Source organism: Haemaphysalis longicornis, unplaced genomic scaffold (genome assembly GCF_048455015.1).
Source record: "Haemaphysalis longicornis isolate Haplotype H1 unplaced genomic scaffold, Haemaphysalis longicornis Haplotype H1 scaffold_2, whole genome shotgun sequence".
NCBI lineage: Eukaryota > Metazoa > Arthropoda > Arachnida > Ixodida > Ixodidae > Haemaphysalis > Haemaphysalis longicornis.
The window spans coordinates 103,681,366-103,706,326 of record NW_027526295.1 but is presented as its reverse complement, the minus strand read 5'-3'; the positions used below and the strand labels follow the sequence as shown (position 1 = coordinate 103,706,326).

Below are 24,961 nucleotides of genomic sequence, written 5' to 3'. Positions count from 1 at the left end.
TTTGGTGCACCGCGCACTGTTTATCCAAAAAGCGCGGTCTCAGATGTGGCCCCGCTGGTGCCAGGTGTTATTTTGCGGTGGTTGTAATTCCTACTACAGGCGGCATGTGAAAAAAGACATTTTCAACCGACACAGAACCCGTGCACAAAACGCGCCGGATCGGATCGCTTTATCAGCGGCGATGAACGTGAAGGCGAAGAGCAAACCAACGCTGCACTCGATCAGCGAGAACCCGTGTTCTGACAAGCTGCACCCATGTGTTGCATTCAACACTGACGGGAAAGCGTTTGTTTGCACTTGTTTGGATAGTCGTAAAATGTCCAAACACTCCGGCACTCCGCTAGCAGATCAGCCGGCGAGACATTTCGGAAAACATTTGACAGATGGCGCCGTATGCATTAGTGTGTCGCTACCAACGTTTTTAGATTAGGTCAGTTTGCAAACTGCGCCTCGAGAGGCGGCACCATTTTGTCGCCATTCCGAGAGGTGGCGCTGGCATTGCGTTGAGATCTAGTTTGGGGAGCGAGGCTCGCCCCGGCCATGTGTTTACGCTGTGCTGTTGGCGCATCGCCTGTTCGTCACGTCTGTATTAACGTATTATCTCTGTGCTGTTATCGTGCATACATATTTTAGTGGATATCTGAAGTGTCGGTGCGGTTTGTTGACGTGCTGCGCGCCGGGCTGCCGTTCGGGGTATGCTTCGGAAGCGGCCAAGTCCGTGCAGCGGCATTTCTTCAAAGCGCCGAAGGGTCCTGACGGATTGAAGGCGTGGGAAAGCGCGATTCCGCAGAAAAACTTCAAGGTTAGGCCGTAAACATACGTTTGTGACATTCACTGTGAGCCTTCAGACATCGTCAACTGTTACGAACACGCCGTGAACGGTCAAACTGTAAGGATACCGTAAGGCAGGTGGACTCTGAGGGACCGGGCGGCGCCCCGTATTTTCCCTGACATACCTGAGCATCTGTCGCCACCAAAGACGTCAAAGTCATGCCGAAAACCACCCAAATGGATGAGGTTCCACCTATATAGCGTCCTGCCAAAATGATGGGTCTTTGCGCGAGGAAACTCGCGTAAGTGGCGCGAGTGGTGTAGAAAGCGCCGATGTCAGCATGTACATTGGGAACTGAGCTGTGGTTCGCGGTTATGCAGGAATTCAGCAAATGTCCGACATTTCAATCGTAGAATGTGAAGGCTTCGCCTACCCAGGTACCCTCTACAAGAGGTTTGCTTGTTACGCCGTGTAGCTACAGCGATAAAAATGGGAATATTCACCCTCAGCTGACAAGGCAGAAGAATTTAGAACATTTATTCGCTACATTGTTGCTAGAGATCAGCCCTTGGAACAAATGTTACCTGTTTCCAGACGTTTCATCCGCAACAACTGCCGTGAAAGGGCATGCAGTGTGTGTGGCACAACATATTCACGGTGCTGTCAGATCAGATCCCAACCCGGCGCGGTGGCTAAGGCGCCGTGCTGCTGGGCGGAAGGACTCGGGTTCGATTCCCGGCCACGGCGGCCGCTATTCTGATAGAGGCGGAAAGCGAAAACACCCGTGTGTTCGAGATTTCAGCGCATGTTAAAGATCCCCTGCGTGGTCAAAATTAATCCGGAGCCTTCCACTACGCGCTCCCGTCTACTGTGTTTCTTTGTCCTCGTCCTTTGCACTCTTTTTAATTTTCTTGAAGCCATGAACCAACTCGCCCAAGAGCGCGCGTCCCGTCTACTGTGTTTCTTTGTCCTCGTCCTTTGCGCTCTTTTTAATTTTCTTGAAGCCATGAACCAACTCGCCCAACAATCCATTTTATTAAGTTATCTTCCACTACGGCACGCCTCATCGCCTGTGAAGCGTCGGCGCGTTAAACCTCTTATAAATCAATCTGACTAGTCAAAACTGAGAAGTGTTGCTTATCTGCAGATTGCAAAAAGAAACGAGCAGGAAAAATCAACGCAGAAGACACCATAAGCGATGGCTCAGCGGAAACACTACCAGGCTAAACGCTTTCAAAAATCGGCATATCAGGACTACAAGAAGATAAATTAAAGTTTCTGTGACCCTAACAGATAGTCCATCAATCAGATTTACGCATCAACAAAAAAGAATGGCAGTACGACAAACATTCTCATCCGAGAAAAAAACGTGTCAAAGAAATAAAAAAACACTGGTTTAATAATTGGTTCAATATTCTTTGTTAACAGCGAAGCTGTTTAACAAATCGTAATTTTTCGTGTGCGCAGATAAAATACCAAGAATTTGCTGAGCGCGTACGCGTCAGCACTTGGTTTCCAATCGGCTCAATTGATCAGTTTTGTTGGGGTTGTAAATATGTTCTTGTGAAAACGTACCTACTGCATTTTCTTACACAGCATAAATAAAAATGTCGAGGCGTCTTTTCTTGATTCCAAGTAGATGGCTGACTATTGTAGGCTTTCCCGCAGTTTCAGAAGTGTAAGACGTGTTCGAGTATGCTTTAAACATTATTGAGCTATAAGGGATCCCGTACTGGGGAAAAACTAAATGGAAAAATAAATAAATAGAACGGGAAGCAGCCGAAGACAAGCGGACTGTGCAGTGTTTGCCTTGCCTTTTTTTTCTTCTTAAGTACAGCTTGTTTCTCGTTATAATGTCGATGAAAATGTAAAGCTCTTGTCACTAAAGCGTAAGAGTAGAGCGAAGTTGGATTTCGCATGTCAAAGAAGAACATTAAAGGTGTGCGGTGGTCGTTCACCGGCGCCTTTCCAAGCAAGGAGTAGCAGACGACGCGCCGAGACCGATCTCAACGCTACCGCAGCGCCACCGCCTGGTCGGCGACAGCACCGGCCCGCGCCGCGGTGCTTGGAAGCCCGCGCTCTTTGCCAACTGACCTAATCTAAAAACGTTGGTCGCTACGCAAAACTGATGAGACGCTCTACTAAAACTCCCATCGCGGTGTCACGTAGCGGGACGCAAAAATTTAGCGTTTAGCGTATGCAAAGGCCACAAACGCTGTACTAAAACTCTATTAGCAGCAAAATAGCGTGCGTATGTGAAACCGCTTGCGTTTACAAAGCTGCACGCCGAGCGCGTACGTTTCAAACCTAGTGACATCGTTTAAATACACTGGCAAGCACAGTGTAACGTAGTCAGATATCAACCGTATGCTCAGGCGACAAGCAAGAGCTTGTTTTATGTGGGGCGGAGATTGCGCATAAAGGCCCGTTCGCACTTGCGACGAAAGCGAGTGAGAGCGGCAGGAATTCCGTCGCTTTGTCGCGCGACGATCTTTTTTGTCGAATGGTCGAGACAAATTTTGGTTGCGCGACAGAATTCCCGTCGCTTTCGCTCGCTTTCGTCGCAAGCGGGAATGGAAAGTTCTGCCGCTGCCGTCTGCTACACAGCTCGGAGGTAACCGCGCGATCTGCTCGGGCCGGATGAACGCGCACACTCCCGCACGGCAGCGCCCCAAGCGGCAGATGGCCGCGTACATCGCTCCCGGCGCCCGCCTGGAGCCCGCCCTCGGCACACTAGCCAGTATATTTCAGGCACTATAATGGAGGAAAGATTTTTTGCTTCCGATGAACCTAGTTCTTTGCCCGTGTTTTTAAATACGTGAAGTGGTTAGCACGTTGTCCTCACGCAGCTCTGTCTCGTCGTAGCATCGCTGATTGTCCGAACGAAGCTTGCAGCTAAGCCAATGCAGCGACCGAAGCTGTGCGTGTGTGTGTGCATCGCCTCCTGTGTGTTGTGGACGCGTTCGTTTCGCGATGAAATGCGACATTGTACTTCTGCGGGTGGATAGTGCTTCCCATGGTCTGGATTATCTTTCTCGAACGACGTACCACTCAACCTCGCATGGGGTATGTGCAGTGTGCCTGGCTAAAAGCCTTCTCGCTTGCGCGCCAGAGTTGTGACTTGCTGCTCGTCCCCGCAAACCGGGTGTGAGGTGAGTGCCGTATTTACGACGGGCAGGAGGAGGCAACTCATCGTCTGTCAATCGCGCTTCAGACTTGCAACGCATGTTGTGACGTTGCGTTCGTTCGAAACGCATCTCTGGATTGTTTTGAAGTTGAATAAAATGTACGCGTCAAACCCGGGCATTCGGCTCAGGGCGTTCTCTGCGATTGCACCAAAGAAGTGCCACGGGACTTTCTTTATGGTACGTACTCACGTAAGATAAAATCCACGTCGTGTTATGGCCGTGTTGCATTCAATACAAACGATTAAGCGTTTGTTTACACTTGTTTCGTTTTTCGTAAAATGTCAAAGCACTCCGGCACTCCGCTGGCAGATCAGCCGGCGTGCCGACGCTGAGCAGACGACTCATCTCTTTGCCGGAAGTGCGTGAAAAAGCCGCCCAATAGCAGGATGTCTAGCTCATGACGAACATCTGGGAATCGATGATGTAGACATGTGAAGATGGCGGCGTCCAAAAACACGAAGGAAAGGGTGAGAAAAAAGCGACAAACTTTGCAACAAAAGTGTGAGCTTTCCGCTGCGCGTAAAAGAGTAATACTTGGCACAGGTGACGTTGGCGACCCAATCTAGCGATTGCGCTAGTTCATTTAGTGTGCTCAAAATGCCTTTCAGGGCCCCTTTAAGGGACCCTGTGACACTCTTTGAGCAGTGCAGATAAACCTGCGTGACGCTTAGAATACACTGCTAGGAATACCTGAGCCAAATATTACACCTGCACGTGAAGCAGTGAACTCTCAAATCGCTTAAAAAAAACAGGGGAAAACCAACCGCGCTCATTTCAATTTCCCTCATGCGCCACTGGCACCGCTGAAATAAAGTCATTTGTGCGGTGGTTCTCTTATTCGCTGTCACTGGTCAACTTCGCGGCTTATTTCTCGCATTTTCCTGTGATGATCCGCCATAGTCGGCGCTGTGCACCAAACCTGTACGAACAAGTTTTGGCATTTCTTTTGTGTTTTGAGTGCGCGGAGTTTGAATAACAAACTCATACTCCCCTTTCAACCGGACCACTCGATGACAAATGTTTATTGCTTCAAAAACGCCCTACCAGCCTGAGTGCGCACTTGCGAGTAGGCAGCCATGCCTGCTTTTTTGTGGCACCAGACCGGGAATAGACCCCTCCATGTTGAGGAGAAAAGGAGAAAACTCCCTGGCCTCTGATATATCGAAGGCCACCAAAGAGAACACCACGAGACACCCCCCTCTCCGGGAGAGCGTGCGCAGCTTTCACCACATTTTCCATGGTTGAGTTGAGAGGGAACGATTATGCACAATTTCTCATCGCGCGTAGTTTCGGTGATAGTGAACGAATTTTCACAATTCGTGCGGGAGGAGATTGCTCCAAGTAGTGGATGGCAACTGCTGCAGGGTCCCTTAAAACAAAAGGGCACTGACACTGCACACTGGCAAAACTAGTTTGCCCCGCCATGCATGTTCACCATGTGCACGTTTAGTATCACGCACCTGGGTCAATTTTGGCTATGGCCTCAACTCATTTCACACATTTACATTAGTCGTGAAATGCCCTACGCAGAAAGGATTCTTGTGGGGGACGCAAGTGTGTTTTGAAAGTAAAATTCACACACTGTTGGTGCGGGGAAAGGGATACATGAGCAAAAGGTGGAAGAGGTGTCATGAGGGCATGCCGAGAGGGTTCACGGATCAGGCTAGATGGGGCCAAGTGGTTTGCCCTATACACCAATTCTTTTTTTCCTAGAGCTGACAGGAAGGTACATGAAACTGCCATTTACAGCTTGTTCAAAGGAATTGCGCTAGTCATTTCGTTTGTCAGAGTATGCAGTTATACCCAAATTACACTAATTCACTGGAGCACGTGTGATGACGGTCACCACATGAGATGTAAGATGCCCTGTAAAAAATTTTATACCATATATAAAGCTAACAGTAGCAGGGCACCATGCCGTAGAAAAATTCTGCAAATCCTCTTAAACAACCCTTTTATTTTTATAGATGTTAGTTACTGAAACATGGCTGAGAAACTAAACTCGAGTTTTCTCATTAAAATTTGCTAAATATTAGCTTCGATTCACAGCTATTCAAACAAACTCGTTCTTCACCTTGTATTGGCTTCGAAAGCGCAAATCGCTATTTGCACACCCCTAGAATACTTGCTATCCATATTTGACATTTGTACATGACCGTGCTTTTTAAGTGCACAGCACTTGAAGGGCTCGCCTCGTCGTCGTAGCTTGCTCACTGGACCCAAGTAGAGCCACACACGGCGCTCCGTCGTCGTTGCGTAACCCAGAGACTTCGAAAGCCAAGCAGTTTATCAGCTATAAGGGTTTGAAACTCGTGAACCGCTGGCGCTTGTCATGCATCTCTCTGCTGTTTAGCACAAAGAAAACTGTAGGTACATTTCCGGCAAAATATGCAAAATTAACCGGCGCATTCATTTAATTAGGAACGCTCGTTGGGTTGGTTCGTACAATAGTAGGCGAAAAAAAAAAAAAAAAGTGGCAGTGCATAGTTGGCACGTGTGGGAGGAAGAGCACACAAAAAGAACAGAACTCTCGCTGGCGCAGTTTCAGGCAGGGGGTGCGCGAGCACTGCGAAGGCGGGAAATTTGACTTTCATTGGGTGGTAGCAGTGAGCGGATAACGGTGCTACAGCCCATAATGGTGAATCACTGCTCTGCACTTCTGACAGCTTTCACATTGAGTGGAATGGCTTCAATTTTTTTCTTTCATGTCTCACTGTGCCCATTTTTTCTACTTCCTTTCTTAAGAAACACTTGTTAGTTGCTGCTACGTATCATTATTGCTACATGCTTTCACTTTTTAACAGGTGCAGCACAATGTCTGAACCTACCCACTCCTGCTTGGACCACCGAAAGCCTGCAGTTTTGTACGCCTGCAGTTTTGTACAGATAAATTCTGGAAGCCACACGCATTTGCTGGTGGATATATAAGAAACAGTTTTCACAAATATACAGCGTGTTTCCTGCCTAACAGCACTTCTCCTTGTTTCCACATTGCCCAATTCCTACGCTCAGTGAGCACCGGCAGCCACGGAACCACGATTAATTAACTCTTTCCTGCCCACGTAAAAGCAGCGATTTTGCATTGTCTACAAAATAAATTTTTCCTGATGCCAAAAGAATATAACACATATGTGCATGGTATCGAAATACAAGAGGGAAAAATTTCCTTTGGAAGGGCTAGAACAAGACTAGAAGTACAGGAAGACCATTCCTGTATTTATTTGAATACAAGGCGAGGTTTTTTCCAAAATTCTCCCGAAGTCGCACTTTGCTTTGTATTCAAAGCTTGGTATGGCGATATGGCGATTTCAGTGTGCAGTTTTGGTCTCCGCCCTTCACCCATTTCCAAGCTGCCAAAAGAGCCCGACAACTCTGCTGTAAATGTAGCAAAGGGATTTCAGAATAAAAGGCATAAGATTTTACACACGCAGGCTGCAGAAAGTAATTACTGAGTTTCGGCAGTTACAAGTGTATTGAATAGCTCGCAATACAGCAGACACCACAGCAGCAGATGCCTCGACCATGTCAACAAGTTGAGCCAGCAGTAGCCGATTCAAGCTAGTAGTAGCACCAAAGCTTGTAAACAAGTCAGGATGCCATTTTGCATTTTTTGTTGGAGTGCTTGGAGTCCCTGCTGGAAGATTTTCTTCCTCAGTGCCTGTTTTTTATTTATGCAACCAGCACAATGGCAAGCTGTCATTGCCACTTTGACGCAGCCTTCAAAATAAAAGTCATGGCAGAGACGGATGACACTGGAAGCTGCGCTGTGGGTCGCACGTTTGGCGTTCTGGAGAACGTGCGTCACTGACGCTAACAGAAGATGCCTCTCGACCATCACGAAGGTTTAAGTCCACGGTTGCAGCCGATTTGCTTCTTCTTCGCTGCCGCAACGACCTGCACTCAATCGTTGTAGCTTTAAGTGTGAGCTTCTTTCATTGTAAGTGATAAACATTGGACATCACCTTGGAGGGGCATACGCTATGACTTGTCTTTCTCGTTCTGATCAAGTGTTGCCACGATTACGGCAAACGCTAAAGGTTTAAAGGTCTTTTTTTTTGGCCAACCTTTTGGCCAATTTTTTTGAGCGGTCGCTGCCAGGCATGCACACACGAGCGTTCGGCAATTTCTTGGTGTTGTATTAACTGCCAGGCGGTCGTCGCGAGGCCCACATTTATCAAGAAATGACAATTTCTTGATATATTTATCTGCGGACACGAAAAATTGTGATTTGCTAAACAGCTTCACTGTAAATATCTTTGTGTGCAGATAGTTCATGAATACTTGGTGTCTGCTTTGCTGAAAGGTAAGGAATTTAACTGACTTCGTTCTTAGTTTATGGTCTTATATTGGTAGGAATAGTACTTTTTTTTTCTTTTTTGGCTCTCCAAACTGCACCCCTGCCTTATAATTGAATTAATATGGTAATTCAATCAACAAACGAAATTAGATTCTGAAGACACTGTCAGTGCCGAAAAATGGGACGTGAGAATACACGGGAATAAATCAGACCATTCAGAACCAAAAATGGACTAGGGCATTACAAGGCAGGAATGGCCTGGGAAAGGTAAGAGAGGCCTTGGTCTTGCAGTGTACTCAAATGGGCTGAAGATGATGACAACAATGATGTACTCTAGCCACATCCTGTACATTTAGTACAGTGGCTGGAATAGCAAAGTGTGATTACTGGCATGCAGCGCCTGCAAGGCGCTTTGAGGTTTCCGATAGGGATCCGCGAGGGAGTGCGCACAGTCGTTTACATGTCGCCGCTTTGAACAGTGAGAAGTAGCGCTTGTTTCTTGTGGTGTAGCAAGTTTAAATGTGCTGTAATGCCACGAAAGCAAAGCCACTGTTTTGTTATGGGCTGCACTACAGGGTACAAGTCCTGCAAAAAGAAACTGCCGTTTGGCGTTCCGAAGGACCCGTCCATACTGGCACAGTGGCGACGAGCAATACCGCGCGCTGACAAGCAGCTCCAGGAAAACTCTGCTGCATGCAAGCTTCACTTCGACGAACGGTACATCTCCCGGCACATTGAACACAATGTGAATGGAGGAGCTGTATTAATCGACAAAGACAGGCCTATGTTGCTCCCAAGGGCTGTGGCCATGCAGTTAGTTCCCCAATCTTCAAAAGTATTTGTTGAAACAACTTCCTCCGAGCAGGAAATGTCCAGAAAGAAGCACACCCACAGCCCCCCCTAGCAAGAAGAGCGCCAAGGATGGTGACCCACCCAAGTGTAGAGTCTGAAGAACCCTCGTGTTCATTTTTGATCGAGAACTTGGCCCTACCTTCAGCTGCATGGGGAAAGCACATGCTGAGGGTTTCACCCCTAGCTGTGGCTTACAGCACATGTCGCACTGCGCAAAATAAGCACGTCCTGCTCGCGGACAAGTTAGTTCTGCTTTATTTGAGGGTGGGCTGTGTCACACACGAAGTGTTTGTCAAAGGGGTGAGGCAACACGACGTCACATGTGACGTCGTTGCTACTCAGAAGAGTTGATGCTATTATCTGCTCAGTTTCTGACTGTCCACGAATTTCCATTTGTAATCAGTAGTAACAAGGTTCTGCTCGCTGACAGGGCCATATCGAGCAAGAAATGCTAGGACGTCTCCACTGAAGGCAAACCATGCGTTGTGTGCAAGCACTTGCGAAAAGCGCTTCTGAACCAAAGATCCAGAAAACGTCGCAGCCAGAACGAAGCAGCACATTTCAAAGTGGAGAAGAATGCTAGCACAAACCACTCGTCAGTTGAAAGCCAGGCTCTCACTGTACACGCAGACTATTAAGAAACTCAAGCAACAGAGCAGAGAACTTGAAGAGAGCGCCCTCGCAAACAATTTGGAATCCCTGCCACCAAAGCAGAGACTTGCCGTAATGCGATGCTTTCAAGCAGCTCACCACAAATCTGTCAAAGGAGTGCGGTACAACCAGAATTGGTTGTTGGAATGCTTGATAATGCGCATGAAAAGCCCAAGTACGTATGAGCATGTTTGACGGGAAGGCATACTGATGCTTCCAAGCTGAAGCTGTCTGAAGGTGTTCATGTGCAGGTACAAAAGTGGGTTTGGATTCAACTATGCTATCCTCGCAGGCATTGCAAGGAAAACAAAATTCACGGGTGAATTCAAACGTCACAGCGGTTTTATTGTCGACAAAATGAAGCCGTCCGAGTGCGTAAACATTGGTGCTGGAGGGACAGTGAATGGGCTGGTCGATTTGGGAAAATTCACACTGGAAAGCGACAAGCATGTCCCCTGCGACCATGGTCTCAAGATCATGTTTCAGCCTGTTGCTGGTTCTTTGATTGATTGATTGTAGGGTTTAACGCGCCGACGCAACGCAGGCGATGTGGCGCACCGTAGTGGAGGGCTCCGGATTAATTTTGATCACCTGGGGATCTTTAACGTGCGCCGAAATCTTTAAATCTTTAAATCTTTAACGTGCGCCAAAACCGTTGCACGCAAAACGGTTTTGAAGAATGCCTGCAAAGACTGCTTTGATGAGCTCCTCGCTTCTGCTGACCAAGCCGACAAACAGTTGGCAAGGTTCACCAAGTTCTGCGACAATGGGGGTCGTCTTTACCCCTCCAAGGAGCTCTTCTCATTTGTGGATGCCCTCAAAGCGACATTTTCTCTATAGTTCAGCTACAACGAGCTGCAGGGTGAGAGCTTAGACAACCTTGCTTCCTGCCTCCAGAAAGACGCCGTCACAGTAGGATTTCCACGGCATGGCCCCAGCCTCACAAATCAGGCCATCAAATTCTTTCTGGTCACCCGGCTGCACTTCTACATGAGGGCATTGAACAAGAAGAAGGCATCTTCTCGAGAAAGGAAGAAACACCTAAAGCTCAGTCCCCTCAAGTAACAGCCGAAAAGAATCAAAGGCTGAAAATGCTTTTTTCCAAGTTCCTGGTGAGCAGTCCCACAAAAAGTGCTTGAATTTGTTTACACACACAAACAAATCTAGCACCTAAAGTCAAAGTTCCCTGAGCAAAGAACATTGATGGCTTAAAAGGGTTTGTAATTTTGAATGTAATCTGACCCATTCACTAAAAGTGATCACTTTTTGTTTATTTTAACAAGTTCATCAAAAATAAAATGTATGTCAGTTATACCAATCAAATTTTTGATAAGTGTCAGAGCCAGCTGGCTACATTCGGCTGTTAAAAAGGGCGCCCAATCGGTTCTAAACTTTGATTATTCTAGCTCTCAAGTGAATAGGACACTCATTGTATAGCGATTTGCACAAGCACAAGGAATAGCTATCAAATAGCTTTTGTCGTTGTCGTACTGCTTGCAAAAACAATCATACTCCGCACTACTATCACCGGGCTGGGGCTGTCCGCCGCCGCCGCCACAGTGAACATGTAAGCGTGCGACACCGCCATCTGGCGGTTTTCCTCCAAGGGCGTCACGCGGAAGTGGGCGTGGTCATTCACTTGCCTATTTTAGCCACTGTACCTTTGGTAAGACAATGCAGTCGCCAAGCGGGCTCTGCCAAAATACCCCTGCCGACCCAAGGTACAACAATCCATACCAGATACAGTCTTCTACAAGTATACACCCTGTCTATTTATGACACATTTTTAGAACACCGTCTATTTAGAACACAGCGGTGCACTGAGTGCGCACAGGCTAATAGCTTCTGTCTCTGCAGATTCCGGAAATCATGAGCTGATTGAAAGGTGGAACCTGGACGACGCAACTACCGCAAAAGTGGGCTGCACAAGGCTATCGAGAGACAAGTGAAAGAAGAGCATCTTGGTCCGCCTCCTACGGCGCATGCGGACCAGGCAGCGACGCCCCCCCGTCTCCTACAGAACGCCCGACGCAGTGGCCAGCAGCTTGGTTCTGATTGATTGATTGTAGGGTTTAAAGCGCCGACGCAACGCAGGCGATGAGGCGCGCCGTAGTGGAGGGCTCCGGATTAATTTTGACCACCTGGGGATCTTTAACGTGCGCCGAAATCTCGTACACACGGGCGTTTTTACTTTTCGCCTCCATCAGAAAAGCGGCCGCCGCGGCTGGGAATCGAACCCGCGACCTTGTGAGCTTGGTTCGGAAGCGGTGCACTGACTGCGCACAGGTATGTATGCTCTTGCAACACATTCCCATTTTTGTACCGCTGCCGAACAGAGTTGTTGTGTCTGTTTTTCCTAGTGTGATTCACTGTGCTGGGTACCTTCACTGCAATGCGAGGAAGATGAGTACTCGCGGGGCGAAAAAGGTAGCTGATGGTGGCAAAGTTAACCTTAAGCAAGAGTTTGATGATTTCTGAAAGGAGATGATTGATGAGTTTCGTGAGCTGAGAGATAGCGTAAAATATTGCAGTGACACTTGCAATGAGGTGACAAGAACGAACAAAGATGTGCAAGCTATGACGAAGGAAATAAAGGAACTAATAGCCAGCAATCAAGCATTGAAAAAAGAGAACCGCAGGCTTACGCAGCGAGTGGAAGAACTCGAGCAGCACAGCAGAGCTAACAATTTAGAAGTAAAAGGTATACCAGCCGACCAGGATGCCCAAGAAATGGTTCTGAAAATGCCTGAAATAGTTGGCGAGCCAGTCACTAAAGACGACATTGATGTGCACCACAGGGTTCCTACCGCGAAACAAAACAAGTCAAATATAACTACGCTTTGTGCGTCAAGAGAAGCACAACTCTTTTCTTTCCAAGGCCAAAAAAAAAGTGGATCACGACAACTGAACTTGGCTGCACCGAAAAGGCTCCCATTTACATAAATGAACACTTGACGAGGCAAAATAAACAGCTTCTCGGTGCCACGGTTGCAGAGAAGAAACAAGCCAGGTGAAAGTACGCATAGGCGAAAGACGGCAAAATCTTCGCACGCAGAGAAGATAAGACGCCGATGCTCCGGATTCATGCCCTAAGATGCCGAAAAGATTACTTTGACCTCATGAGCCCCTGGCTTTTTCTTTATAGGGCAGTGGGACCTTCTGATCTGCAAACTAATGAAGTGCAGTAAAGCTTGATGTCGGGCTAGTTGGCGTAACATGCTTTTGAAGGTACGTTGCGCTTGTTGTGAACACAGTGACGGACACTGGAAAGTATGTTTTTTTTCCCGTGTCTGTCTCTGTGTTCACAAGTGCAACGTACCTTCAAATGAAATCCAATAATGCAAAAAAGAGTATTCGCATTCTTCATGTCAATGCGCGTTCATTAGAAAACAAGGACGAAAGTCTTGATCTATTAATTGAAAGTTCTGGCATCCCATTTGATACAATTATTGTTTCCGAAACTTGGTATACTAACCATTCCATTCCTTATTCCTACCCTAACTACAAATGTTTTGTTTTGAGTCATCCAGATCAGCGTGGCGGTGGTTTACTGTTATTAATCAAGAAGATGCAGACCCCTCAGATTGTTGAGGAATTTACCGTTTCCAGCATAAATTATGAAATGTTAACGGTTCTAGACGGTTCAAAAATGTTTTCAGTGATTTATCGCCCGCCAAATGCAGATCCGCAAGCTTTTTTTTTTTTTTTTTGAAACGTTTCTAGATTTTGCATCTATTAACAAATACTCGCTTTTTCTTGGAGGTAATTTTAACATCGACCAGATAAAAACATCCAAACTGGGAAACAAATTCTTATCTATACTTGAATCGTATGGTTTTAAGGATGTAATTACTGTCCCTACTCGCATAACACCATCATGTGAAAGTCTTGTCGACCTCATTATCACAATACAGTCTACGCTCGTTACAGCGGATCCGGCAACAACGGACTTTCGGTTACAACAGACCATTTCTGTTGGTTTGTCTGGTCCCCATGCATTTTAAATGGAGTCCACTCCGCCCACAACGGACCTGGCTAGAGCAGACTGTGACAAGTGTGTGGCGCCCCCCATCCCTGATATTTGTTGGCCGCTAAGTTCAGTGGCCCCACCAGGCTCGGTGGGCAACCTTGTGTGTGGCCGGGCAATAAACACCTCCGAGCACGGCTGCTCGGGGGTCAGTCACCGTCACCACCAGCACGCTGCATGTCGTCTCTCGGCTGGAGGGTACCCCTACCCTCCCAGGTTCACGAACGCGGGACTAAATCGTGACACTGGCGACGAGGATGGGATTCGTCGCCACTGACGCCACTCGTCGCCACTGACACTGGCGACGAGGGAAGAAGCCCGCGGAGCGGCCGAAGCCACCATGAACGCCGCCACCGAGAACGCCGAGACACCGCCCCCTCAAGCCAGCCGCCATTACGCCATGCCGCTGTACGGGAGGCTCGAGCCGTTCGAGGGTGAAGGGTCCGCCTGGCCGGTCTACGAGGAGCAAGTCGGCGTGTTTTTCCGGGCGAACGACACACCCGAGGCGAAACAGCGCGACATCTTCCTGGCCAGCTGCGGGACCCGCGTCTTCGCTCTCCTGCTCGACCTGCTCAAGCCGGCCACGCCGCACGAGAAGTCGCTGGGTGAGCTGCTCGCGACGCTACGCTCGCACTACAGCCCGGCTCCGTCGACGTTAATGGAGCGTTTTCGCTTCAATAACCGGAGCCGCCGAGGCGGAGAGACGCTCGGGCAGTTCGTCGCAGCGCTGCGAGGGTTGGCGAGCGGCTGCGCCTTCGGGGAGCAGCTCGACTCGCTGCTCCGGGACCGTTTCGTCTGCGGCATCAACGACCCCGCCATGCAGACGCGACTCCTGGAGCTTCCCGACCCCTCGCTGGACGACGCCGTGAAGGCAGCGCTGGCGATGGAGGCTGCGGCCAAGGACGCGGGCGAGCTAGCGCGTGCGGCCGGCGCACCGTCGGCGGAGGCGGCGGTGAACAAGATGGCGGCACGGCATGGCAGGTGCGTTCGCTGCGGTGGTGACCACCCCCCTTCACAGTGCCAGTTCGCGGAAGCGGAGTTCTTCGCGTGCGGACGAACTGGGCACATTGCTCGGGCGTGCCGAGGGGGGACGACGGCGGACGGACGGAAGCAGCAGCCGGCGCCGAGCACAGGTTCCGCGCCAGCCCACGGCCGAGGGAGTCGGCGCAAGGGTAGGCGGCGGGGGCGTGCGGCAGCAGCTTCGGGTGCAGCGGCTAGGCTTCACGCCGTGGCCGAAGACCCGCAGATTTTCGACATGTGGCACGCGGCCACAGTGCAGCCGCCGGTGCCACCATACTGGCTGACTGTCGAAGTCTGCGGGCGCCCCATCTCCATGGAGCTGGACACAGGGGCCAGTGTGTCGGTCATGGCCGGGAAAGACTTCAAGCGCACCTTCCCTGGTGTGGCCGTCGAGGCGTCGGGCGTCATGCTGCGCAGCTACTCCGGACAGCTCGCCCAAGTCGAGGGTCAAGCCCAGGTCAGCGTCCGCCTTGGCGACAGGGAGGCCACCCTTCCCCTGTACCTGACCAAGGGGCCGTCACCGACGCTGCTGGGCCGGAACTGGATCCAGGCGTTGGGCGTGAGGCTGCCGGAGTACCAGGAAGCAGTGCATGCAGTGGCAGACGTCCCCGGCCTCCTGACCAAGTTCGAGGCCCTGTCCCAGCCCGAGGTGGGGACATTCACCGGCACGGCGGCAAGCATTGAGGTGCCAGAGGGAGCACTGCCCCGTCCAGCCCGACTGCATGGACGGCGTCATCGAGCAGCTGCTGCACCGGCAAGAGGCCGGCACCAACGGCGGCGGGGTGCTGGGCACCAACGGCCGCCTGCTGCACCTGGTGGTGCTGAGTGCCAGGGCCAGCGCCCAGCAGGTGGCGCATGCTATGCGGCAGGTGCTCCCGCAGGGTTTCCGGCTCGACGACAAGGCCCAGTACGCGCTGGTCGTCAGGATCATCATCGCCGGCGACGTGGGCCTGCCGCACAACTTGTTCCGCACGGAGCCCCACGGCTGCCTGTGCGTGTACACCAGCCAGCCGGAGCTGAAGTACATCCGCGAGAGCCTCGAGAAGACCCTGCTGGCCAACCTGGAGCAGGAGGACCGGCTGCCCTTCCACGGCCTGCCCCTGGTCATGGTGTTTGCGGGCCAGGGGGACTGCCTGCGCGAGGAGGGCATCAACCGGGCCAAGAGCCTGCAGTGCCCCTTCGTGGACGACGGCGGCGGCCTGGACCCCGTGCGGCTGGAGCAGGCGCTGTGCGCGCTGGTGGAGAGCATCGAGCGGCGGGCGGGCCGGCTTCACATCTACCAGGCGCTGCCCGCGGTCGCGGGGCCCCGGCTGGACATGCGGCTGATGCTGTGCATGCTGTGCGGGGACCCGTACGCGCCCGAGTAGGTGCTTGCGCCCCTGCTGGCGCAGCCGGGCTGCCTGGCCACGGGCCCGCTGCACTGCCTCAGCCTGGACTCCTTCAAGGGGAGCCAGCTTCACCGACCGCTGCCAGCACAGCACCAGGGGCTGGTACTACTCGCGCCACTGCGGCACCACGCGCAAGTCCTTCGACACTGGGAAGGCTGACAGCTGGTGCGAGTGTGACACAGGCAGCACCTAATGCTGCCACAACGGCCTCGACACCTGTGCTCCGGCGGAGTGAGAGGCTGCGGAGACCTCCGGACCGGTACTCGCCGGGGGGACAGGTGTTGTTTTGTGTTTGTGTAGGACAAACAAACTTGGGGGTGAGGGGTGTGACAAGTGTGTGGCGCCCCCCATCCCTGATATTCGTTGGCCGCTAAGTTCAGTGGCCCCACCAGGCTCGGTGGGCAACCTTGTGTGTGGCCGGGCAATAAACACCTCCGAGCACGGCTGCTCGGGGGTCAGTCACCGTCACCACCAGCACGCTGCATGTCGTCTCTCGGCTGGAGGGTACCCCTACCCTCCCAGGTTCACGAACGCGGGACTAGATCGTGACACAGACTATCGGCTACAACGGACTAAATTTTAGGCGAAAATTGTTTCGACTGAACGTTTATAGCGGACTTCCGCGGGGCTGGCACCCGATGTGCTTTTTTTTGTTTATTTTGGCGAGAAAACTATTATGTCTGGCAACATTGCTGGCAGCCGGGTCGTTGGCGCAGCCAAGCCAAGCCAGTGCCAGTGGCTTTTTTTTTTTTTTTTTTGTGCGACCAGCGGCATGAGCGGCAAAGTAGCTGATTTCACTGTCGGGTAAATTAACGTAATTAATGCTGTTGAACATGGGGAAAAACAGGCCGACATCGCCAGAAGTACAGGCCTGTCTAAGCAGAGTGTCCGCTCTACGTCAAGAACAAGTCCGCTACCGATAAATGCGACTCCGGTGAGATTGAAAACAGGGCTATCGAATACTCGAAGTGGTGCACTCGGAGGCGAGTCTGCCCTCGTCAGTTTTTTTATGTAATAAAAAACTCGGGTTCAGTGAAGTTCGGCTTTTATTATTCCCACGCATGCATCTTTCCCGTTCCGTTCGGTGAAAAAGGTAAGAAATGCCTCAAGTAGGGGTTGTTTCCCATCCATTGTGTGCAATCTGCCGGTAACCGTGCGCAGTCCAACTGGTCTAACTTTCGATTTTACAGCTGTCCGTCATCAGATTATTTCATTACAGCTGTTTCAATGACCAGAATAAAATCGCTAAAAATGTGGAAGCTGCCTTGAGGGAACGTTAGGCAGCGATCCGATTTGTTTGACGAACAGTTTCGAGAAAACCTGCCTCATCGTGAGGGGATTTAAAAGAGCCTAGCTAATGCTGATGGGCACGACTGATGTTTTATAGCTGGTTTATAATTGCGCCTAGTTATATTCTTGCTTTATTTGCTCAGCTTATTTTGTGTCTTTACACGCTTGACCGCATGCGCTAGGCCTTTTCGAAGTGCCGGTGCTAAGTTTTGGAAACGGTGTTTACGCGATTCTTTGCGCTCGCGCGAACACTGTGCAGAGGTGCTGCAGGCGTGTCGAAAGAACAAGGTGTATGTACTAGGCATGCAATATCGGTCAAAGTACCCACTGTAAGGCTCATAACCCCCCCCCCCCCCCCCTCCCCCCCGTCGGATACTGCATACTTCGGCTATAGCGGACGTTTTTTTCCGGATTCAGAGGGTCCGTTGTAACGGGCGTAGACTGTACTGGTAATTTCGTTGGGAACAGTGGTACTCTAGCATATGAAATTAGCGACCACCTATCTTTGCGATGATTCACGACGATAAAGAAAAGATAGCGGAAGGAAGGCCTCCAGCACGTTATCAAAGCATAACTAGTGTAACACTGAACTCATTTCGTAGGGATATCCTGAATCATGACTGGAATGACGTGATATTAAAAACCGACACATACTGAATGTACAATGCTTTATTGTCCGATATTGTTAAGATTTATAAAACGCACTTTCCATAGATAACTGCCTCTAAGCTCAAGAAGTGTCGCAAGCCTTGGATAACCAACTGTTTTTCATGACATTAAGGCAAAAGGACTCAGAAAAATGGCGTATTTTCTAACAATGCCGACACAAACTGAATGCTAAACTACGAGCAGCAAAACTTGACTACTCTTCTGCCTATTTTGACTGCGTTTCAAACAACACTGACAAGTTATGGAAGAGGGTTAACTTACTTATACGACCGAACGTTGAGACACCTGTTCAAAGTACAACAGTAAATAATCACATTGTTAAAGGCAAAGAGCTTTCAGATCTACTAAATACATATTTTGTCTTGGTAGGCGACCCAGGAAGCTGTCACATAAGCAATTATCTGCATCTGCATAGAACAGCAAACTTCACTAGCAGTATGGCACTTTTTCCCACCAATGAGACTGAAATCATAAATGCTTTTAAGGGATTTAAAAATTTCAAATCAGAAGATTCTGACGATATGCAGATGGGCCCAGTTAAGTATGTTATTGACCTTCTAGCTCCGATTCTGAAAATGTTGCACAATTTAGCTCTAGAAACTGGCTCCTTTCCTTCTGACATGCAAATAGCAAAAGTTATAGCAATATATAAAGGCAGTGACATAAATAACGTGAGTAACTTTAAACCAATATCTTTTTTGCCTATACTGTCCAGAGGTTTCGAAAAAATAATAATTCTCATTTGAGCGAGTTTTTTATGAAGCATTCACTTCTTTCCACTGATCAATACAGTTTTCAAAAAGGCAAATCTGCCGAACTAGCCTGCTAACAAAAAAAGCTTGCTAACAAAAAAAAAAAAAAAGAGTACATTTTAGGTGCATTTGAACGAAAGGCTGTCGTGCTGGGGTTGTATATTAATTTTTCTAAAGCATTTGATTGCGTAAATCATAAAATACTACTATACAAATTAGACCAATATGGTGTACGTGGAAAGGCAGACGAACTTCTGGAGTCCTATGTAAAATATCGGAACCAGTATGTTAGCCACCCTAACTAATGTGTCCAATCTGACACACCAAGGTGTCCAATCTGACAAGAAACGTGTAACCACCAGCGTACCTCAGGGGAGCACTCTTGGCCCTCTTCTATTCCTGATACTATGTCTAAACGACATTTTTCAACCTTCAGATGACACCCTTTAGATAGGCTATGCAGGTGATACATCAATTATGTTGTGTGGGGTAGATCAAGATAGCTTAATATGCAGGGCCAATAAAATTCTAGAACGGATCTCCAAATGATGTGAAGAAAACTTTTTGAAAAATAATAGTACCAAAAAAACGCAGGCAATACTGTGCCAAGCAAAGAATACAGCCTTAAACATAAGATCATGGATATATTTAAATACAGATAATATTGAAATTGCTGATTATGTTAAAATCCTTGGTGTTATATTTTCTGAAAATGTAACATGGGATTTGCACGTTGAACACGTACGCAGCACATTAAAGTTTCTGGAATGTTAATCAGAATTGCGACGTTTTTCCTTTGGCCGTAAAACGAGTTTTATATAATGGACTATTTTTACCCACGCTCAATTACTGTCATTTAGTCTGGGCAACTACATCTAAAACAAACAAACTAACAGTGTGTCAAAAACGAGTGATACGAATTATTGTTAACGCCCCCTACAATTCTCATTCACTATTTTTTTTCCACTCATACAATATTACCAGTAGACTATTTTTTCGAATTTTGTCTCACCTGTACATATCGAACATGCATTCGAATGCAAAATAAGCTGTTCACAAATTTATTTAATCTTGTCGAACGCCACTATGAATACAATACCCGAGAACAATACCCATGGATTCAGCGTTTGTCACACATCCTACGGATTGCAGTTGTTATAACATTGCACTGCTTCCAAACAACTTTTCGTCAACGGATATTGATATTCCTACGCTGCCGACTCATTCGCTACTTATGCATTTTCTTTCTGTTTACTTATCTCAGAATAGGTAATGCATAGTTTTTCTTGTTGCAGTTTTGTTGTACTGTTTTTTTTGTTATCTTGTCTTATTTTTTCTCTCTAATTCTTTTTCAACAAAATGTGTGAAATGATGGTACATTATGTGCATGAAATACCCATTATTTACTCCATAACACAAGCTGACCTAATTCTTTGAGCTATGTTAAGCATACTTTTCTCCTTTATTCTATTTTGTAAATAAGCATATGTGTATAGATGCGGATATGTATATGTATGTGTGTTTGTATTGCATTGCCCATAGTTTTTTGAAAATCTGTTATGATGTGTTTTACTTCATATTCACCAAAACTTCCACTTTGTTTTTTTTTTCATTGTTTTCCCAAGTTGGAAAATACTTGTTTGTACAAAATTGCGTGTACTCAAGACGCTACGCAAAAACTATTGCATATTACAAAACTGTACGGGACAAAACTAAATGGGGGGTCTTGGGCTCCGGCAAGCTGCAAATGCGCAGCTTTTTCCCTTTTGCTCCCCTTCTCTCTCTCAAGAGAAAAATAAAGATTTGATTTCATTTGGTCGGAATGGAATGGATTCCAGCAAGAAGGCTAGAATCCAGGCTAGAATCCCTGCTGTGGGAAATGAGAGTCAGGGTGAGACGATTCAGATTAAGCCTTTTCCCGGCACCTCAAGCATTCATATGTGCCCGTGCGGTCTGGTTACGCCCATAGGAGTTCCTCACGCACACTGGTAAAAGTGGCAAAGGCACTCTGAAGTGATGAGATGATGATTCATCAGAGCTACCACACATCTGTGCCCAAAGACGTGGATACAAAGGGCCCAAGCTGGGCAGAGGAGGGCGCACCTGATGGTCATCTTGGAGAGGAAGGGGTTCCGGGCAAGCATGTTCTGCAGCACGCTGATGGAGCTCTCCGGGATGGCGTCCGAGCTCTTGATGTGCACCTCCACCAGGCTGCGGCGGCACTGGCCCACCAGGATGGCCAGCAGCTGCGCCGTCAGGTGGTCCAGCCGGGGAACGCTCAGCGTCACCTGCCTGCAAGGCATGACGAGGGGGAAAGATGGGGGAAGGCGTTGAGGCTCGAGCACCCACCTTTGCATCGCAGAACACTGCCGCGAGCCACGCCTTCTGTTCTGTTCACTTGTGTGTTTTGTTGCCAGCGGCTTGGCCATGCCCAGCTGTCTTATCTGTTTTCAAAGGGAAGCGTGTCTTTCCCTCCCTTTATTTTGTATGCCATGCAGAAGGCTATTTGATTTGATAGGGAGAGTGTGTCACCCTGTTGTGATGGGACTAGGATGTTGTTCTTTGATTGCCAGTGTGTTCTCAATCTATAATTCGATATTTCTGGAAATAGTAACGCGGACAGATAAATGCCTGAAGGGCAAGCGACACGACTTTCAATTCGCCGTCACTCTACTAGCGTGTGTGCTGCTCCTTCGCCGCTCCTTTGCCACTTGTATTTAGTTCTGGATTGTTGTGGAGAACAAGTTCACTCCAGTAAACCTTGTTTACTGGAGCGAACTTGGCCCTGTGTCGTTCTTGGCTATGTGACAATACGATGGCATGACGCCTGGTTGGTCATTGCACGTCACGGCACAGTCCTTCCCACAGGCCGTTCGTATCAAAACCCGCGATTCTATTTCTAGGCTATCGAGGCCGAAGAGCGGAGTTATTTCAGCAGTTGGTAAAAAGAATAGGAGGGGTGTTCAAAGTGAACCACTAGATTGCACTTGGTGCATACAGGAATGCCAGGATTGTAAATACCTGACACTAAAGGTTGATGTACTAACGGTTCGACAGTTGACGTGCGCAACTGCTGCTGCCCATGTTTCTTATGTCTCCCACTTATGCTACGAGTGCAAGTCAAACCACCATATAACAAACCTTGAAATCTAACAATTCTTTTCATTTCTGGCTCTTCGCCCCACTGAAAACCATGTGTATTTTTTCACAGTGTCTGGAGTGCCATCCGACGGCAACTGAACATTTAATGCTAAGGTTGGAGCAAGACAAGACATCTGCCGTTGTGCTCACTTATTTTTTTTTTTTCCATCTTCAGTTCAAATTTTAGTTTTTATGGCTTAGGTTAGTTTTTGTAATTTCAAATGATTGCTTTTTCGTGTTTTAGTTATGTTAGCTTAGGTTACATTAGGTTCGGGAGACTGATGTGGTGCAGCATTTTATTTACAAAACGCCAGTGAACATCACTTTAACCCTTTGAGGGTCACGGCCCACAGCCGTACATGTACGGCATTGGCAAACACTTTCAAAATAGTGAATGACGTTCATGCATCGCTTGTATCTTTAAAAAGCGCGCCTTTTTCGCCAACTTCTCTTGCTTGGCATGTGCTGCCACATTGCGGAAATACGTCAAATTTTTTTCTTGCACCGATGCCTCTTCTTTTTATTTTTTAATGATTTACTTCAGCGGCCCGCTGGCGATCGCTTGTGCATCCGCTAACGAGGGGGCGCGCTGCGTATCGCCCACCGGGTACCTGGGCACCTCTCGCTTCTTGCGCCTGCCACAGACCAAGGTCACCTGCGAAACTGATGAGGCTCTTTTCTCGTTTTCTTTTGGCATTTTATGAGCGGTGCGCCGCCTCTATCGCTCCCGCATCCGGCCGTGCACGCCGGTGCACGCCGGCGCACGTTGGCGGGCGTGCAGCAGCTGGTTTCGTTATCGTCCTCCGGGCGCTTCCCGCTTTTTGCGCCCCCGAAACTGATGTCTATCTGATTTTGATTCACTGAAAAGGTGCCGGCTTGTTACGCTCTCATTTTTATTTAGAATTTTTCTTGAGTAACGCCGTAATCAACCACATGTATGTAACAACACAAATTTTTTTGTCACTTTACGGTCACCCAAAAAAATTTTTTATTATTTTTTCTCGATATAGATTCGTCCGTAGAATTTAAATCAGTAATAAAAAAATCGACCCTGGGAGGACGCATTTGGCAAAAAAATTCGACCCACAAAGGGTTAATGGAGTGCTTATGTATAACAGCATCGGACGGTCCTGCAGACACAGCATAATTTTTTTTTTGCATTTCACCTACTTATAAATTTTTTTACCACACTTTCCATGAAACGAAGTCTCCGCACGTGTATGCGTACCATTGTGACGCACGGGTACCACATTTTAGGCCACGTGCCACGCTACAGCCAATGGCGTGCACCCCAATGTTGCGGCCACAATAAAAAACTAGAAATTTTCCCCACACACCATTTCCCGGCCACTTGACCCCATAACACAACCTTCCAGTCTTTACAACTATGCAGTATCACACGAGCTACATCGCATTTATTCTGAAAACGAACATACATACAAGCAGTTCATCCCAATTTCATTTACCCACACACAAACCATGCGTCAACCCCTCTTAGGGGCCATGAAGACAAAATACAAGTTTTGTTCCCTAAAAGGAGTGCTCTCTCACAATAGCAATACAAATTTTATCACGAACTTCAAACAAATACTACAGATATTAAGGAAAGCATGCAAGGCAGTGGCAGCCCCCCAGCAACTTTCCCGCGATTTCTTTCATGTCACAGGATATTGTGTGATTGCCGGCCACCCACCTAAGCCACCACCAAAAACATGACTAGGAGATCGTAGTGGGGCCTCTAGTTCAGTGTGACCAAATCACTTGAATGCTAACGTGCAGTTGCCAAAGTGATAATTACGTCTTTAGTGCTGGTCCCTATTACGTTGCTTGTGCCCACAACACGTCACTGTAGAGCAAAAGCTAAAAGTTTAATGTTTCGTGTATTTTTTTGGTTAAAAAAAGTGTTTCGTGCTGGAATGGAGCTGAGTGAGTGGCCCAAGGCCAGCCAGTTCTTTTAAACTGAAGAAGATCGTATTTTGTCTTCACAGACCCTTTAAACCAGAAAAAAGGGCACCTAAAAACCTCACTGCTATATGGCTAGGTACTTCTACCAAACTGATCACCCATTAACAACCGCTAGGGTTAGGTAGCTGCCCCTTCGTTTGTGTCAGCGGCAGCACCCGGTATTTAATCTTAGGCACAATTCCACTAAAGATAGGATACCGCCATGTCCCCGACTGAACAGAAAACTTCACTTTGAGTTTACTTATCACCGTAAGCCAGCTACAACAGAAAAGAGAATGCAATGGCAGCTCTGATGAAGCACGTGTTACGAAGCGCCATGCACTGCAGTGAAGCAGCACTACAGGGAAGAATCTGTCTATCACCAGCACCCCACTTCACCCTTAACCTTTTCACTGTGGGGAGTTGCTGGCCATTATGCACCCGCCCTCCCTCCCTGTTAGCTTGGTTTCAGGAGTATCAGGGAATAAGCACAGCTATTTGATTATGACTGCGCCCAAACATGACGCGTCAAAACAAAACACCGTGGGTGAGAAATCCCCTTATTCAATGGTTCGCATAAAAAAAAAACAGGAAAAAAGATGCAGGACACGAAAAGATGGAACAAAATTGTGCCGCTAGTTTGCTGCGCACGTTTCCCGGACGTCAGCCCCACCATTTCAATATCAGAATCTGATGCTGTGGAACTGACCCCTTCCTTGAATGAGAAACTCTCAGAATCCAAATCCAAGCTTGGCTCATACTCGGAATCGGAAGAGCCATCCTCCAATCTGCAGTCAAAGGCCCCGCGCGATCAAGCCATCCAAAAAGTGACCACACGCACGGAGGGAGCACTTTCAGTAGCCCGCACAATGCACAGAAATGGATTGATTGATTGATTGTAGGGTTTAACGCGCCGACGCAACGCAGGCGATGAGGCGCGCCGTAGTGGAGGGCTCCGGATTAATTTTGA

General features: G+C 48.4%; 1 protein-coding gene across 1 annotated transcript in view; it reads right to left on the bottom strand.

Annotated features, from left to right (window-relative positions):
* LOC144169085 (uncharacterized) overlaps positions 1–24,961 on the bottom strand; it is a 54,688-nt gene that overhangs the window by 15,315 nt on the left and 14,412 nt on the right. The window contains exon 3 of the mRNA XM_077698090.1: positions 21,010–21,198. Within this exon, the coding sequence (XP_077554216.1) occupies positions 21,010–21,198 (189 nt within the window). The remainder of the gene's footprint in view (positions 1–21,009; positions 21,199–24,961) is intronic.